This window comes from Atractosteus spatula, chromosome 4 (genome assembly GCF_055471065.1).
Source record: "Atractosteus spatula isolate fAtrSpa1 chromosome 4, fAtrSpa1.hap1, whole genome shotgun sequence".
In the NCBI taxonomy this organism is placed as follows: domain Eukaryota; kingdom Metazoa; phylum Chordata; class Actinopteri; order Semionotiformes; family Lepisosteidae; genus Atractosteus; species Atractosteus spatula.
The window spans coordinates 17,965,067-17,979,779 of NC_142709.1; the positions used below are offsets into that span (position 1 = coordinate 17,965,067).

The 14,713-nt window shown below is 40.9% G+C and overlaps 1 protein-coding gene across 2 annotated transcripts in view; it reads right to left on the minus strand.

Moving 5' to 3' along the window:
* The window catches only part of vwa8 (von Willebrand factor A domain containing 8), a 141,442-nt gene that overhangs the window by 55,696 nt on the left and 71,033 nt on the right, over positions 1–14,713 (minus strand). For both annotated transcript variants that reach the window (XR_016090948.1, XM_088913524.1), the window contains exons 35-37: positions 10,343–10,535; positions 8,020–8,101; positions 6,157–6,361 (exon numbers count right to left, since the gene is read on the minus strand). Coding sequence is in view for 1 of the 2 variants with exons in the window: in XM_088913524.1 (XP_088769650.1) it covers positions 6,157–6,361; positions 8,020–8,101; positions 10,343–10,535 (480 nt within the window). In the remaining variant the exon portion in view is untranslated. The remainder of the gene's footprint in view (positions 1–6,156; positions 6,362–8,019; positions 8,102–10,342; positions 10,536–14,713) is intronic.

The window sequence follows — 14,713 nt, forward strand, 5'->3', positions numbered from 1 at the left end:
TTTATCCCTCAACAAAACTACTCATAAGCAAACTGGGAGTCAGCTTTTACAAGTCTTTTTTTTTAGGTACAATCACACATTTTTCAGAGGAAATAAAATAATTGGCTGTGTAGTTTTGCAGTTTACCACTGTTACTGTACATAATTATTACAGTAATTGCGTTGCACTGTTATTTGCTGCAATGTTGTCTCTCGTTTGATCTACTGCTGGGCTGGAAAACCGATTGCAGACATGGAACTGGGCTGGCCGGACTGGGTGAGTTCAAGCATGCAGTTAATGGTGGGAAACTGCAATCTGGAAGCAGAATTTCTGTTGCATGGGAAAGACATTTAAACTACAGTGGCCACAGTCCCAGAAACTATCAACACAAAGGAAAACCAACGAGCTTTTACTTAATGAGTGCACTGTGATATTTCCTTATTCTTCTGGCCATTCACTGCAGCCCACAAAGTGCATTGAATGTAAAACGTTCCACTGTTAAATGTAATACAGTGTATGTTATTAAATACTTCATTCTAAATCTTCCACTTATGCCTAAAGCATGGCAATAGTTATCCTATGCAGCAACATTGATAGCTTTTAAATACCTGGAGGAGTTCCCAACTGAATCAACCAAAAAAATCACTTGTTAAGAGTCACAGCTGAGTCATACAGCCCTACCAACACACATCTTTCTTTTAATTGATTACAGCCTGGATTTTGATTTTTTGCTACTAGCTCAGATCAGGTCTTTGCTGCTTGCAGACTTTGATGGGGATTCTCAGGTTCCACTGGGCTGGGGTCTTTAAGTGGGCAGCATGTCCTCGGTTTCAGAAAATATTGGTAGTGATAGTGATTGGTCGGGTTGTGGTATTGACTGATGGACATGGGAGGCTTAAAACACGAAACCGGGGACAGCTGGTGATTCATACAATGCTGAGTACAGTGGGGGTGTTGTTACCACTGCCGTCCAGTAGGCAGTGCATGTCTAGACTCCCAAGATCCTCTGCATGTCAAGTGGGAAAAAAATAGCCTAAATACGTGTATCTGCCAGGAGTAAAGAAGGGCTGGAAGGAGATTGTATCGCAGTGGTAGGTGGCTTGTCAGCACAAGTGTAATCACAGACCTTTACTGTTGCACTTCAAAACCTGTCAGTGTGAGGAAAGTGGTGCTGGGTGGTAAGTAAGATGTTTTCAACATCAAAGGATTCACAGCATACATATTAGTAAAGCTGATTTACCACGGCTTGATATTCCTTTTAGTACAACCTTCTTTCCTGCGGTTCCTACAAAGAGCTGTCTTTTGCTGCCAGGCGCACAGCGTGTCCAGGAATGTTCGGCCATTAGCACGCAGCACACAGGTGACCTCACACACTGTCAACTCCACCTGACGAGGTGAATTCTGGCACAACTCCATTGCTGCTTTGCTGCTTTACCAGTTTCTCAAGTAACCTTTACTGATCCTGCCTGAGCTGTGTTTCACAGATTAAAAAATGGACGCAAATGGTTAACGCACACCAAGAGGTACACCTCTTTCAAAGATACACTAAATGCTTGAATAAAACAAACTCCATATTTCTACATGGTCCCTGAATTCATGTACTTATTGCTGATTAAATGCATTCTCTTTTCTATTTGTATTGTGAATTTTGTGTTATGCTGGAAATGTACTACACTAAAAAAATCGGTAAAGCTTCCATTTTCTAGAGCGCGTGTGTTCAGCACCTGTCTGGGAGCCTCTGCCAGCTGGAGTTCTGGAGGAATTCTTTCTGGACCCTTGTTCGGCCAGGCTCAGCGAAACGCTCCCAAAGCACTAAAGCGAGCTGTTCTTCACACAGCTAACAACGGAAGCCGAGCCCTTCTGTGTCCTGATACGGCGACAGTTCACTTTACAGTGTGGTCAGCGCCAATACCGAGACAGAATATCATTTTCGCACCACCTAAACAGCCGAGTTCCTTAACATTCTTCCCAGAGTTAGGAAATAATGTCTCAAATGAGCCACCATGTGGCAGTGTAATGAACTGAGAGTCTGCGGCAACTTCTTTAACCTGACCATGTGGTAAAAAAAACCCCATCAGAGGTACAGTAAATAAAATAATCCTGCTCTATTCTTTTGATATAAGACTACTTACAATACAGAAACAAGTTCAAGAGCCCAACAGACACCTCAATGACTGAGGACTACCCAATGGGCATCTGATATTGTGAACTTTTATACCTTAAACTGTTAACTGTTGTACAGTAGCCCATACTTTGTGACAATATCATAGCAAATTCTTACAAAACAGCAAATTTTGGGGGGGACTGTTTCATACCACTGCTGGAGCCAGACAGAGAGACATTACAAGCTACTTGTGCATCTAGTCGTTGGAATAATGTGAGAGTTATTACCCCCTAATTATTAACCTCAACTCAAAATTCCTTTACTCTCTTGTGCATTCAATATCAGGGTACACAATTTATTTATTATTCATTGTGGGTGTAAATTATACTGTACGGTTAGATTGCAATACTTTTTTGTGGTATTCTGGTTTGTGTGTTACACCAAATATGAGAAAGCATGGGTTTTTCTGAGCTGTTATACTTTGCTACTTACTGCCCAGGATTGCCACACTAAGAGAGACCAGGGCTTACTACCATGGAAATTAAACTAATTCAGAGAATTATAATTACTAAGGTGCTGACTATAGTAAATTACTATGTAGCCCTGGCCTACAGAGAACACAAGAAAAGTTTCAATCAAGAGAAGGCCATTCTAGCCCAATTCGCAGGTATGTAATTATCAGACAAAATCTATTCACATTCTGTACAGGAATACATGGCAGCTGAACAGAACTAAACTTTATTTTAACTCATGAAAGTGATGCTCATTTTTTTCAATAAAATATGAAAAAAGCTTTTGTGAATCCAAACTTCACATGAACAAAACTACATTTAGCAAGGAAAGAAAAACAGCTGCTCCTGTATTATGCACCTTTTCAATCTGCATGTAGAGGTATTAGTGCTTCCACTCAGCTCCAGTGCTGTGCGTTCAGCTCTGGACACAGGGCGAGAGGAATTACTGCCCATTCTGTTTCCATACTTCCTTTAGCTCTGCTGAACTGCATGGGTGATGCTTTTGCTACTGCTTTCTTTAGGTTTATCTGCATCACCAACTGATTCCAAGGCCAACAGATGAGAAGGCCAATCCAGAACAGCTGTTTTGTTTTTCTTCATGAATTCAGACACTCCTTTGCCTTTAAGGTTGTCCCCTTGGTGAAATGTGAATTTGTAAACAACATATGAGCAGGTGGAGATGATTTCCACTCTCTGCCTTTGTACTGTCCTTCGCTAGACAATAAGTTACCTATCACCTTCTAATACCTAGAGAAGTCGCTAGACAATCTTGGCTTTATCTGACCCTCTGAAGACGCCTTCAACAAAAATATTTGGTATATATATTTACATTTAAACAGTTTACCTTATTGCTTTTTGCTATAGTGAATTTTGTAATGTTGTAATGTTCCAGTTTGTCCTTCAAACCCTTAGATTCTTAATTTTTTTTTCCTCCTCAAAAAATGCTAAAAAACCGATACTGTATGATACTGTACATCCTTTTGCATGCCAGTGTGTTTAGCCAATGCTCTGGATTTATATTTCTACCGACGTATTTGCCTAACATTTTTATATAAAGTGGCTTACATTTATACAGCTGGGTATTCTCCTGCAGCAATCTGGGCAAAGGACCTTACTCAAAGGTACTGCAGCAGCGTCTCATCTGTTATTTGAAGCCAAAACCTTCCAGTCACAAATCCCTAACCACTAGTGCCATGAAGCATTACAAAGTAATAATAATAATAATAATAATAATAATAATAATAATAATAATTGCTTACACTTATATAGCACTTTTCTGGGCACTCCACTCAAAGCGCTTTACAGGTAATGGGGACTCCCCTCCACCACCACCAATGTGCAGCCCCACCTGGATGATGCGACGGCAGCCATAGTGCGCCAGAACGCTCACCACACATCAGCTATTAGTGGGAAGGAGAGCAGAGTAATGAAACCAATTCATAGATGGGGATTATTAGGAGGCCATGATTGGTAAGGGCCAATGGGAAATTTGGCCAGGACACCGGGGTTACACCCCTACTCTTTTCGAGAAACGCCCTGGGATTTTTAATGACCACAGAGAGTCAGGACCTCGGTTTTACATCTCATCCGAAGGATGGCGCCTGTTTACAGTATAGTGTCCCCGTCACTATACTGGGGCATTAGGACCCACATGGACCACAGGGTGAGTGCCCCCTGCTGGCCCCACTAACACCTCTTCCAGCAGCAACCTTAGTTTTTCCCAGGAGGTCTCCCATCCAGGTACTGACCAGGCTCACACCTGCTAAGCTTCAGTGGGTTGCCAGTTGTGAGTTGCAGGGTGATATGGCTGCTGGCCAAAGTATTCAAATACGATATGTAGCAGCCGCCATATCACTCTGCAACTCACAACTGGTAACCCACTGAAGCTCAGCAGGTATGAGCCTGGTCAGTACCTGGATGGGAGACCTCCTGGGAAAATCTAAGGTTGCTGCTGGAAGAGGTGTTAGTGGAGCCAGCAGGGGGCGCTCACCCTGCGGTCCATGTGGGTCCTAATGCCCCAGTATAGTGACGGCGACACTATACTGTAAACAGGCGCCATCCTTCAGATGATACTGATTTTGACACAAGCGGCAGGGGGACCTGCACTGTTCAGCTGGAGTGCCCTATCAGGATGAGCTCACAGGGAGAGCAGCGCTATGCAGTTGGGCGGCCAGCAATCACCACATAGGACATTCTACAGCAAAGAGAGATTCGAGCCCAGACCAGCACACATGGGTCTTCTCGTCAATTAGCAGACCGTTCTGTGATCACGCACAACGCTCCCTGTCAGTCTGTAACTCAGGGTGGTCCATACAAAACCTTGGTTCATCACCAAAGAAGACCTGGGTCATCTACCGGTGGGCTTACCTGAGGTGTTGAATCTGAGGAATCTGTGCAGGATGGCATACAGAGGTTTTTTATGAATCTCCACTAACAAAAAGACATCCTTTGTGGTATCGGTATTAAGTGCTCTGTGAACTGCTGAGTGCCTTTGTTTTCTAATTCCCACTGTGTCTAAAGACAGAAATGTCTGGCTATAGAAGCCTATTTCATCCTGAGAACCCACTGATGTTTCTAGCTTTACCCCAGTAGGATATACTGTATGTAGCCCAGTAACTTATAACCAACATCAGTTATAAATCATATACCTGTATGCCACCCTTCACTTCAAGAATTGATTCTTATTAACCTGTAGGGGGAGATCAAACCTAGGATGCTGAACTATCCTGATGCAGTTTTCCTCTAGTGCTCTAGTGATTCCAACAGCCATGAAGAAACACATATGTTTAAGTTTGTATATTAATATTAACATATTAATATAATATTAAGTTATATATATAATTATATTTCTCAAACATTAAATATATATCTGAGCAACATTAATAACTGTGCAATGACTGTACAGTGTGAAGATTACACCCATGTCTCTATGTGAAAAACAAAAAGCAGCATGGCCACCTCATAGTGTGAACTCATCAGATTTCAGAAGCTAAACAAGGCTGGGCCTCAGTAGTGGGATGGGAGATCTTCAAGGAAACCCAGTTTGCTGCTGTAAATACCATGTGATTGAACCACTAGGTGTCACTCTTCCCTTTGGAACAGAATATACAAAGCACTGCCTAGTGTTCTGAAAAGGGACGCTGTGATGTAGGAGGTTCCACACTTCAGAAGACACATTAAACTAAGGTCCTGACTACTTGGTAATTAAAGAACTCAAGGGCACTGCTGATAAGAGTAGAATTATTATCCCTGGTGCCCCGGATAAATACCGTTGCAGGCTTACATGACCTGATCAACCTACAGATCTGCTTGAATTCAATTTGGGAAGCACATCTTAACTTGATCTGCGGTGTGATGGGGCTCCCGGTGTATAATGGCTACCCTGCATCTTGAAGTGGGTGCTGTACTTCATTGGTGGATGAAATGGATCCCCTGGTAGACATAATGTTCTTTGGGATCCTTCAAGATGGAAAGTCTCTCTATCCAGGAAAGCCAAGGAATTCTTGTGATTTTATTTGCACTACATCATTTTATTATTTTCTGCGTTTTATCAGATCTTACCTGCACAGGCCTGCCGTCCTCTGCGCCAATCATATTCCTCCACTCGAGCAGGGAGCGCTGCAGGCTGTCCAGTCCAGTTTCCCACAGCCTTACATACCCGCCCATGTCCACTGTGACTACGCCTGCGCTGCCCAGCGATGCCAGCAGGATGTCTGTGTCAGAGACCTTGGAGAGCCAGCTAGTGTAGGGTGAGAGAGTCATGGACCTGCAAGCAGGCACAATTCAAAGCATTAGGACACCAGTATGATATCGGAGTAATGACCACATCATGATACTTCCTTTCACCAAACAGAAAAGGTATTAATCTAGATAGATCTCAGAAATGTCAAGTGTATAATAATATTTCTGAAGGGTAATCTGTAAATTGTTAGGAAAGGGGACACAATGGTAAACACCAGCTAGGAGTGCAGCAGGAATTCGAGAGGAGGTTCCTGGTAGCTTCAATACCACATTCAACCACACACCGGGTTTGGTCTTCCCACTGGAATATGAGGAGGCAAATACTACTGGAATTTGATCCTAAGCAGTCAGCTAATGGAAAGATAATACCATATATGCTCTGCTTCTGGCCACACTTGTGTCAGACTCATTTATGTGGTGCTAGTTTTAACGGTGTCCTTCTTTCAAATTTCTGCTGTCGCTAAAAAAGTGACAAGCCTGACAGAGCTCAGAGGAGAGTGTGTAGCCGTGAAATTTCGCCACATGTGTACGGTACATGCAAACTTCTGCCCACTGTTTTGGCAGTTAAAAGCCAGATGTATACCAGAATATCTCTACAGAAAATAATTATAACAAAAAACTTTATTTTATATAGCACCTTTAAAGGTTGCTTCTCAAAGTGCTTTACAGAACAACAACAACAAAAATACATAAGATATACAATGAAAATAAACAATGAGAGGAGACAGTAGATGGGGGTACTGAATACAGTAGGAACAAAGGTGTAAATAACACAAAAAGTTAAGTAAAGGCTCTTCCAAAATAGAAGGTTTTAAGTCTAGAAAACAAGCCTGTGATGCAACTGCTACTACTATATACAGTGAAATGGCATGACTCCGGTGTGGCAGCCCATTTTTTGTCTATATTTCAAATATTTTATTCAGTTACTGTGATGTTAATTATTTAAAAACTGCACATCTACCCCATAAACATGTTGCAGTCACACAGAATGCAGAAGGTGCCTGTTTTCAAAAGAGCTTGCAGCGACAAGGGATCTGTTTAGTGAAGTGTAAATGTGCTATTGAGAGCAGAGCTGACACAGTGGTCAGAACTGAAATGCTCATCTTCAACACTGGGGGTAGAAGAACATCTACTGCTGATGACTTGTTCAAAGCAACAAGAAGTGAAAACTGTGCAAGGATATGAAAGCTTTTGAATGGTGCTGTATTAGCTATGCATTTTAAACAAGGCCTTCCATTAAGAATACCAGCATCACTGTCCTTTCCAAAACCAAGGCTTTATAACTTTTGCTTGAATAAAGAAATAAGCTTTGGAAATTAGCACTATGGTTATCAAAACAATGATTAAAAATCAACTGGGGTACACCTAATGCTACAAACTACACTGTTTGGTTCTTAATTCACAGGAGTGTGGTACATCACACATACAGTATCAAAGCAAGTCTAAAACTTCAACAATAAAATGCTGGCTACTTCTATTTAAATTTCCTAACTGCTTAATTTGAGACCTGTTCACCTTTTGTGCTATAAGGAAATGCAAACAATACTAAATTGCCAAGAGAATACGAAGCTCTCTTTCTGTAGATACTGGAATTTGAAGGACGTAAGGAGAGCAATAAGAAAGAAAAAAACTTATGGTGAACATTTTACCTCTAGAAAACACAAGGAAAGATGCGTGTTTTACCTTGGAACAGGAATGTACTTGACGTTCTTCGAATTAAAATCTGTTACTTCCAGATAAGCAGCAACCTGGGGAGGTGTAATATCTTTAAAAAAATAACAAGAACAAAATGAAGATGTGTTAGCCAAAGTTTACCAGGTTCAGGGTAGTAAAAAAATAATTGAGAGTGTGTGCAGAGCTTCATGTGTACAGTATGTGCCCAAAGCAGAGTTCATCAAAACATTTACTGATTTAAATTAATTGACTTAACCAATTAATTAACGTAAGGAGATCAACTATAAAACTAATACAACTAACTAGAAACGAATATAAGAAATATTATTTTCTGAAGCATCTTTCAATTGGCTGTACAATATACTTATTTAAAAGAGCTGAAAACAAAATACATGAGGGTTTGAACATGTCTGAGTTGCGAATTCTCTTACATGGGATTTGGTCTTGGATGGAAGGAGATCAGAGCACGTTGAAACCAAGCTGAGGGTTGTTAAGCGCAATTTTAAAATTTGCTGCACAAATGAATAGGATAAGAAGACTAATCTAGCTAGTGAGTGAGCCTATCCCTGCCCCCTGTCCAAATATCCACTACCCAGCGTTTGCATCTCATTGTGGTCTTGTTTTTGTATCTCAATGAACACTCCAGGGGAATGGCAGGCTCTTTGCCAGTTTTACTGCCCTTTTCATTACAGTGGGGTGTGCTAATCATGGGGGCAGAGAGAGAAAGTGCAGGCATCTGCTGGACACTGAGGAGTGATTCATGATTTTAGCTGATTTTTATAAGTTTGTGATTACTTTTGTTTGTTTTAGTTGATCAATGTTAAGCTAACTTAAAGTACTAAAGCATTAGTACTTTAATAACCATTTAAGGGAGAGCAGCACATTAAGCTATGCGCTAGGAGTGGGCTTGGTTATATGCTTAAATATGCATTAAATTGTAAGCGCATAGCATAAAAACTAAACATACAACTTAGAGAACACCTTTTTAAATAAGAAGTTAAAAAACCTAAGGAACCAGACTTGTGTCCCTAGTATGTGTCATATTAGGGACACAAAGTCATAATAGGGTCTCATACTACTTGAGCCATTCAGGCTTTCAATTCTTTTCAATAATTTTCACATTAATTCAGAATCATAAGTCAATTCAAATACTATGTATTCAAGTATTTATAAGTACTGTGATTATGTGAACAAGTTGTGGTTAATATTCTGGCTGCAGAGGTTGATCATATTGTAAGATGCTCCTGGTCTCATCTACCACTTCAGTATCGCACTAGTCAAGACGGGAAGAGAAAAAGGCACATACCACAATTTCCTGCATCAGGCACATAAAAAAACACAAAGTAACTGAGAAATATCTCTGACAGGGAGAATGATGAAAAAAAGTATCTCCTAGGACAAATCTGCCCTTGAGGTTCAAACCCATATTTTTCACCTTCAAACAAAACTTTGGTCAGACAAGTCGATTTACACAGCTGATGCAAACACTTTACACTGCCTTTGTGGGCTTTGGAAAAACCTAAAAAAAGTAGCTAAAATCTGCTGGTTCAGACCACTGTGATACAGTAGCCTTTGTTCAGATGAGTAAATTCACCTAGCTTTCAGAGATTTTCTTTTTCTCAATGTCATTAAAACATCATATTCCATGGATTCCAGCCACCGCCAAAGAAATATTGAGACTGAGCATGTGTTATCAATGTTTGTATAAACAGCTTTAGCTCTCAACAGAAACAAGTGCCAGGCAAATTTATTGTCACGGTCTCTTTAATTTTGGCAGCTTGCATGAGTGAGAGATTTCCTTACACGCTTAGAAAATCTGCAAAGAAACTGGAAAACCAAACACCCACTTTGTGTGATTCAGCACGTGTTGAAAGTTCAAATGGACAACTGGGTAAAAGCTAAAAAGCTACTTACAGTGTCACTCTCAGCTACTGTATAAAGTCTTGTCATAGCCAGGATTGATTTCTGTGCCACCTCATGCCATCGACAATACTACTCTACTACTACTCTGTTCCCACAGAGAATACTACATAGACATTTGACTACAAGTTGTTGGCGTAATTTATATAAGCAATTGCAGTGCATTTCCACTTCAATATCATGTGAATCACCTCTCAGTTAAGACAGACTATTGAAAGACCCCGTCAAAGTGTGTGGCTACCATTAGTGTGTCTAACAAACTGACATAGGCAGGATAATATGCAGATGGATAGAGTAGAAAGCTGTAATCTTGCCTCAAAGCTTGGAGACTCGATATGCAGTTAAACACTAGTAAAGCTGAGCTGTGCTGTGCTGTGAAAAAATGAGGGTCTCTTGTGCCTGCAGCTCTGACCTTTGGGGTAGATGTCTTTCAGGGGCACGTCAGCGGGAGGAAGGGCCCTGACAATCTGATTGGCGCCCAGCAGGCTGACACAGTTGGCCCGTTTTGCTGCGCCTGTCCTCCGGGCCCCGCTGAAGAAGGTGTCAGCAGAGCTGCCCCCACCCAGAGAGGACGTCCTTTTCCAGCTATATACCTCACTGGGAGACTGCAAAGAAAGAAGGACCGAAGAATTTCAGCACAAAACTGGGCTGCTTCTTTCAACTTGGCGTTTTGTCTAGAGTTTGTCTTTCAGGGAGCTTCATTGTTACTTCTCATGTGACTGGATATTGAAGACACCTTCCCCTCTCTTTCTTTTGAGAACTTTATCAAGTTTACATGTTGACACTTCTGCTCTAAAACCCTTTCGACGTCAAGTGGGACAGATGAAAAGACAAGCCAAGGTCAACACTAGGATCATTTTAAATGACAGAAAGAGTACTAGACTACTAGACCTAAATGTTAATGGATGTCAGTTATATCCTCTTTAGAGCAATGCACATGCAGAACATAGTAAATTCTGAATCCACATAATGAAGTCTAAATACACAAAGCTTTGTTCTGTACACAGTCTGTCCTTAGAACTGTGTTCTGTACAGTCTGTGATCTGTATACAATTGTTGTTACTGCGTTCTGTAGAGAGTCTGTGTGTGATCTGTATTTTGTCCCTGTTACTGTATTCTGTATACTGTGTGTGATCTTAGTACAGTCCTTGTTACTATATGCTTACTGTGTTACATCTGTGTTAATACATACAGGTAGTCCATGTGTGATTTGTGTACAATTTTTGTTACCTCTGTTCTGTAGAGAATCTGTGTATGATCTATGTTTAGCCCCTGTTATTGTGTTTTGTCTACATTCTGTCTTACTTTGATCTGGGTCCTGTCTATTCTAGGGATTATTTCTTCATTTAAAGTAATGAGCTCCTAGTGAACGAGAGTTCATGAGCTGGAAAAACAAAAGATCACCCGCTAATTCATTGTCTGGCCTTTTTAACGAGAAGTGAAATCCCTGGCTGGATTTAAAATACAAATTCACAAAGTTGAGAGACAATTTAAGGGATGTTTTTTTTTCTCCATTGAGCAGCAATCCTTTTTTGGGCTTTTGCACTTTTGTAGCTCAGCCAGGTTGTGCATTAAATATTGATATCCTGCGGTGGCTATGGTTACCGCATTCCAGTTTGGGGGCCTGCATCTCTCAGATTGTTTGTGTGGTGACCCAACAGTGAAAAGAAAAACAATTAGAGGAGAGTAGAGAGGGATCCATAAAATATGACGTATCACAGTGTGTTTTATCCATGAGGTCAGTGTTGTCTCAAGCTGTGTTTGTAAACTTGGCTCCTGTGTGTATTTAAACAGTGTAAACAGCGGCAAGACTGAATAGCACTTGCCTTGACCTTGGATGCTCTATTGTGCATATTCTCTGTTCTTTTACATTGCAGAGTCTGGAAATGTTCTAAAAATTAGGGAACATAGTTCACAATATAGGAGCAAGTAATTCCTTTCAAACCTATAGAACAGTAAGAGTTACATTTAGACTGGATAAATTAAGGAAATTTCATCAGTGTTCAATTTTGAATTTCATGCATGACATAGTGACAGCAGTAACAGGCTAAATGTGCTATGCATGCACAGACTATGTACAAAACACAGATGCACAGAGAGACTGTGTACAAAACACAGATGCACAGAGAGACTGTGTACAAAACACAGATGCACAGAGAGACTGTGCACAGAACACAGATGCACAGAGAGACTGTGTACAAAACACAGATGCACAGAACACAGATACCCACACAGAGTGTGTACAGACAGACTGTGTGCTAGACACAAATGTACAGACAGACCAGATGAACAGAAGCATGTATAGACTCATCACAGAATAAAGTAACATGAATTCTACAATGATCACACAGAGCTAGAGAAAACACCAGGAGAGCAAATCAGAATTCTGAATGAATGGAAGAGGGTGAACAGAAACCTGGGGAGGCTAGCCAGGAAGTGAACTAGGAGTTGTGTGGATGTGTTAGTGAGAAGGGGACGAATCCTACAGATTTTGCTCATGAAGAACCGACAGGAGTAGACCAAAGTAGAAATGGGAAGGGAGTAGAAGATGGGGATCAGGAATGATTATATCATTCCTCCTCTTCTGGAGCAGGGGTTGAGGGTGGTAGAGTCATGATGAACAGATGTGGAGAGGTTGAAAGAACAGAGAAAGATTTCAGACTTTGAGAGGCTCATTTTGAGAAGATGGAAGTGTATCCAGAGGGAGGGAAAGAGAAGAAGATCTAAGTGTCATCTTCACGGAGAAAATATAAAAAGCTATGGTAAAAGATCTGAGGCTCTAAAAAGCAGATGCAAAGAGAGAACAGCAGGGGACCCAGCCCAGAGCCCTGGGGGACACCAGGGGAGGGTGAGTGAGGTGCAGAAAATGAGACCCAGTAAGGTAGTAAAAAAGACAGCAGGAGGATGTGCCAGAGATTTCCAGCTCTGGAAGTATTGACAGAAGGACAGAGCGATCCACAGTGTCAAAGCCAGCAGAAAGGCCCAGGATGATTAAGATAGATAAGAGGAAAACAACATGAACTGTTTGAAGGAAATCCGTAATTCAGAGAAGAGTGTGTTGTGTGAACATCGGATGGGAAGGAATCAAGCACTGAGTGATGATAGAGTTAAGAGTCTTGGCGGTATACGACCTGTTCAAGGGTTTTATGAAAGGGGAGAGGAGAGATAGGGAAAGTAAAGAAGAGAAGAGTGGTGGAGGTTAGTTATGTAAGAGAGATGTGATGCAGGCTTGTAAAAAAGGAACAGGGAAAACAGCCAGAAAGATGAGAGGCAGGGAAGGTGGTTAGAGGTGGGTAAGAAGAGTGTATATAGTGTATAGACATGGATATTAGTACAAAAAAACAAATAATAAATGCCAGTTCTGGGTACTGTATATACAGTAGTTCCTCAAGTTGTATAATGGAAGCTCTGGTCTGAAGATGAAATACAGCTGCCAGGTAGTCAGTTATGAGGAAGACTCTTTGAACAGGGAGTGGATCACAGGTCACGTTAACTTATTTCTCATCATGGTCCAACTAACCCATTAAAATTTCTTGCTATCTCATCAGACAGGGAGATAAGACTTTAACTTTGATGAGAGAACAAGATACTCTTGTAGTACATCTACATTTTAAAAATGCATTGCGGCCTTTGATCTCTTTCTGTCTCTGTCTGGTAGCTTCAGCCAAAACAGACAACCTGTTAAATTTTGCATGCACAGCTCGGCCTGTGCTGGTCTCCTGTGTTTAGACTGTGATAAAGATAAACCATTTGGTAGGTACCTCCTTTACTAAGAGACAGAAAATGCCAAGTTAAAAATTAAAAATTCTGGACCTGTGTTAATCGTAGATAAAATAAACAGATAAATCATTTTAAAATCCTTGCTAAGTTATCTGTTCTGCCTTTGTACAATTTAGAGTTGTTCCTCAAGTTATATATTTTTAAATAGAATTGCCAATTACTTGTTTTATTACAGACCTACCTCCTTTTGGAATTGCCAATGGTGTTCTTGTGACTCGACTCACTGTTACAACCCCTGTTCTCATAGGGGGAGAATGGGGCGTAAGTGCTGACAAGCTTCTGTGACCTTTCCAACCATCAAACATTTTATCTTTTGGCATGTTACCAGTTCTGCACCAATGTGCAAGAGGCTTTAAGCCAAGACACACATCCATCACCAATGTAAAAGCATGTCTGGAGGCATCAAGGATTATACAGCGAGCTGAGACAGCCATTGATGTCTAAACCTACTCCGATCACATAGCCAAACCTGTGCTCACAACAGGCCAGTGTCATAAAGTATTATAAAATGTAAATGTAAAGTATTATTGTCTATAAAATACACTACTAGTGTATGAACTTCACTAGCACTTCAGTGAGTCCTCTAAAAAGGTGTGTGAGCTTTTCATGGCTATTATGTTATCAGCAATGGCAGCAAGGTGAAAAGCTTCTTCTCTTTGCTGGACAAGATGGACAGTAGCGTTGAGCAGTGCTTAGGGCTCTGGACTCATAACAGGAAGTTTGTGGGTCTGAATTCCAGGAGAGAAACGTCTGTAGTACCCTTGAGCAAAACACTTCACCAGAACTGCTCCACTAAAATACCCAGCTGTATAAATGGTTGCAGATAAAAGATGGTTTGGATAAAATAATCAACCATATGCTGTACATTGGTACTAGTTAAATCCTACATAGCACAAGACCAAATACTTCAGCCATTTTCAGCTCTAGGTCAAATTTAAAAAAGAAATGCTTAATATGGTGTAGTATACTTACTCACTAAATTACATTGATTCCATTGAAACAT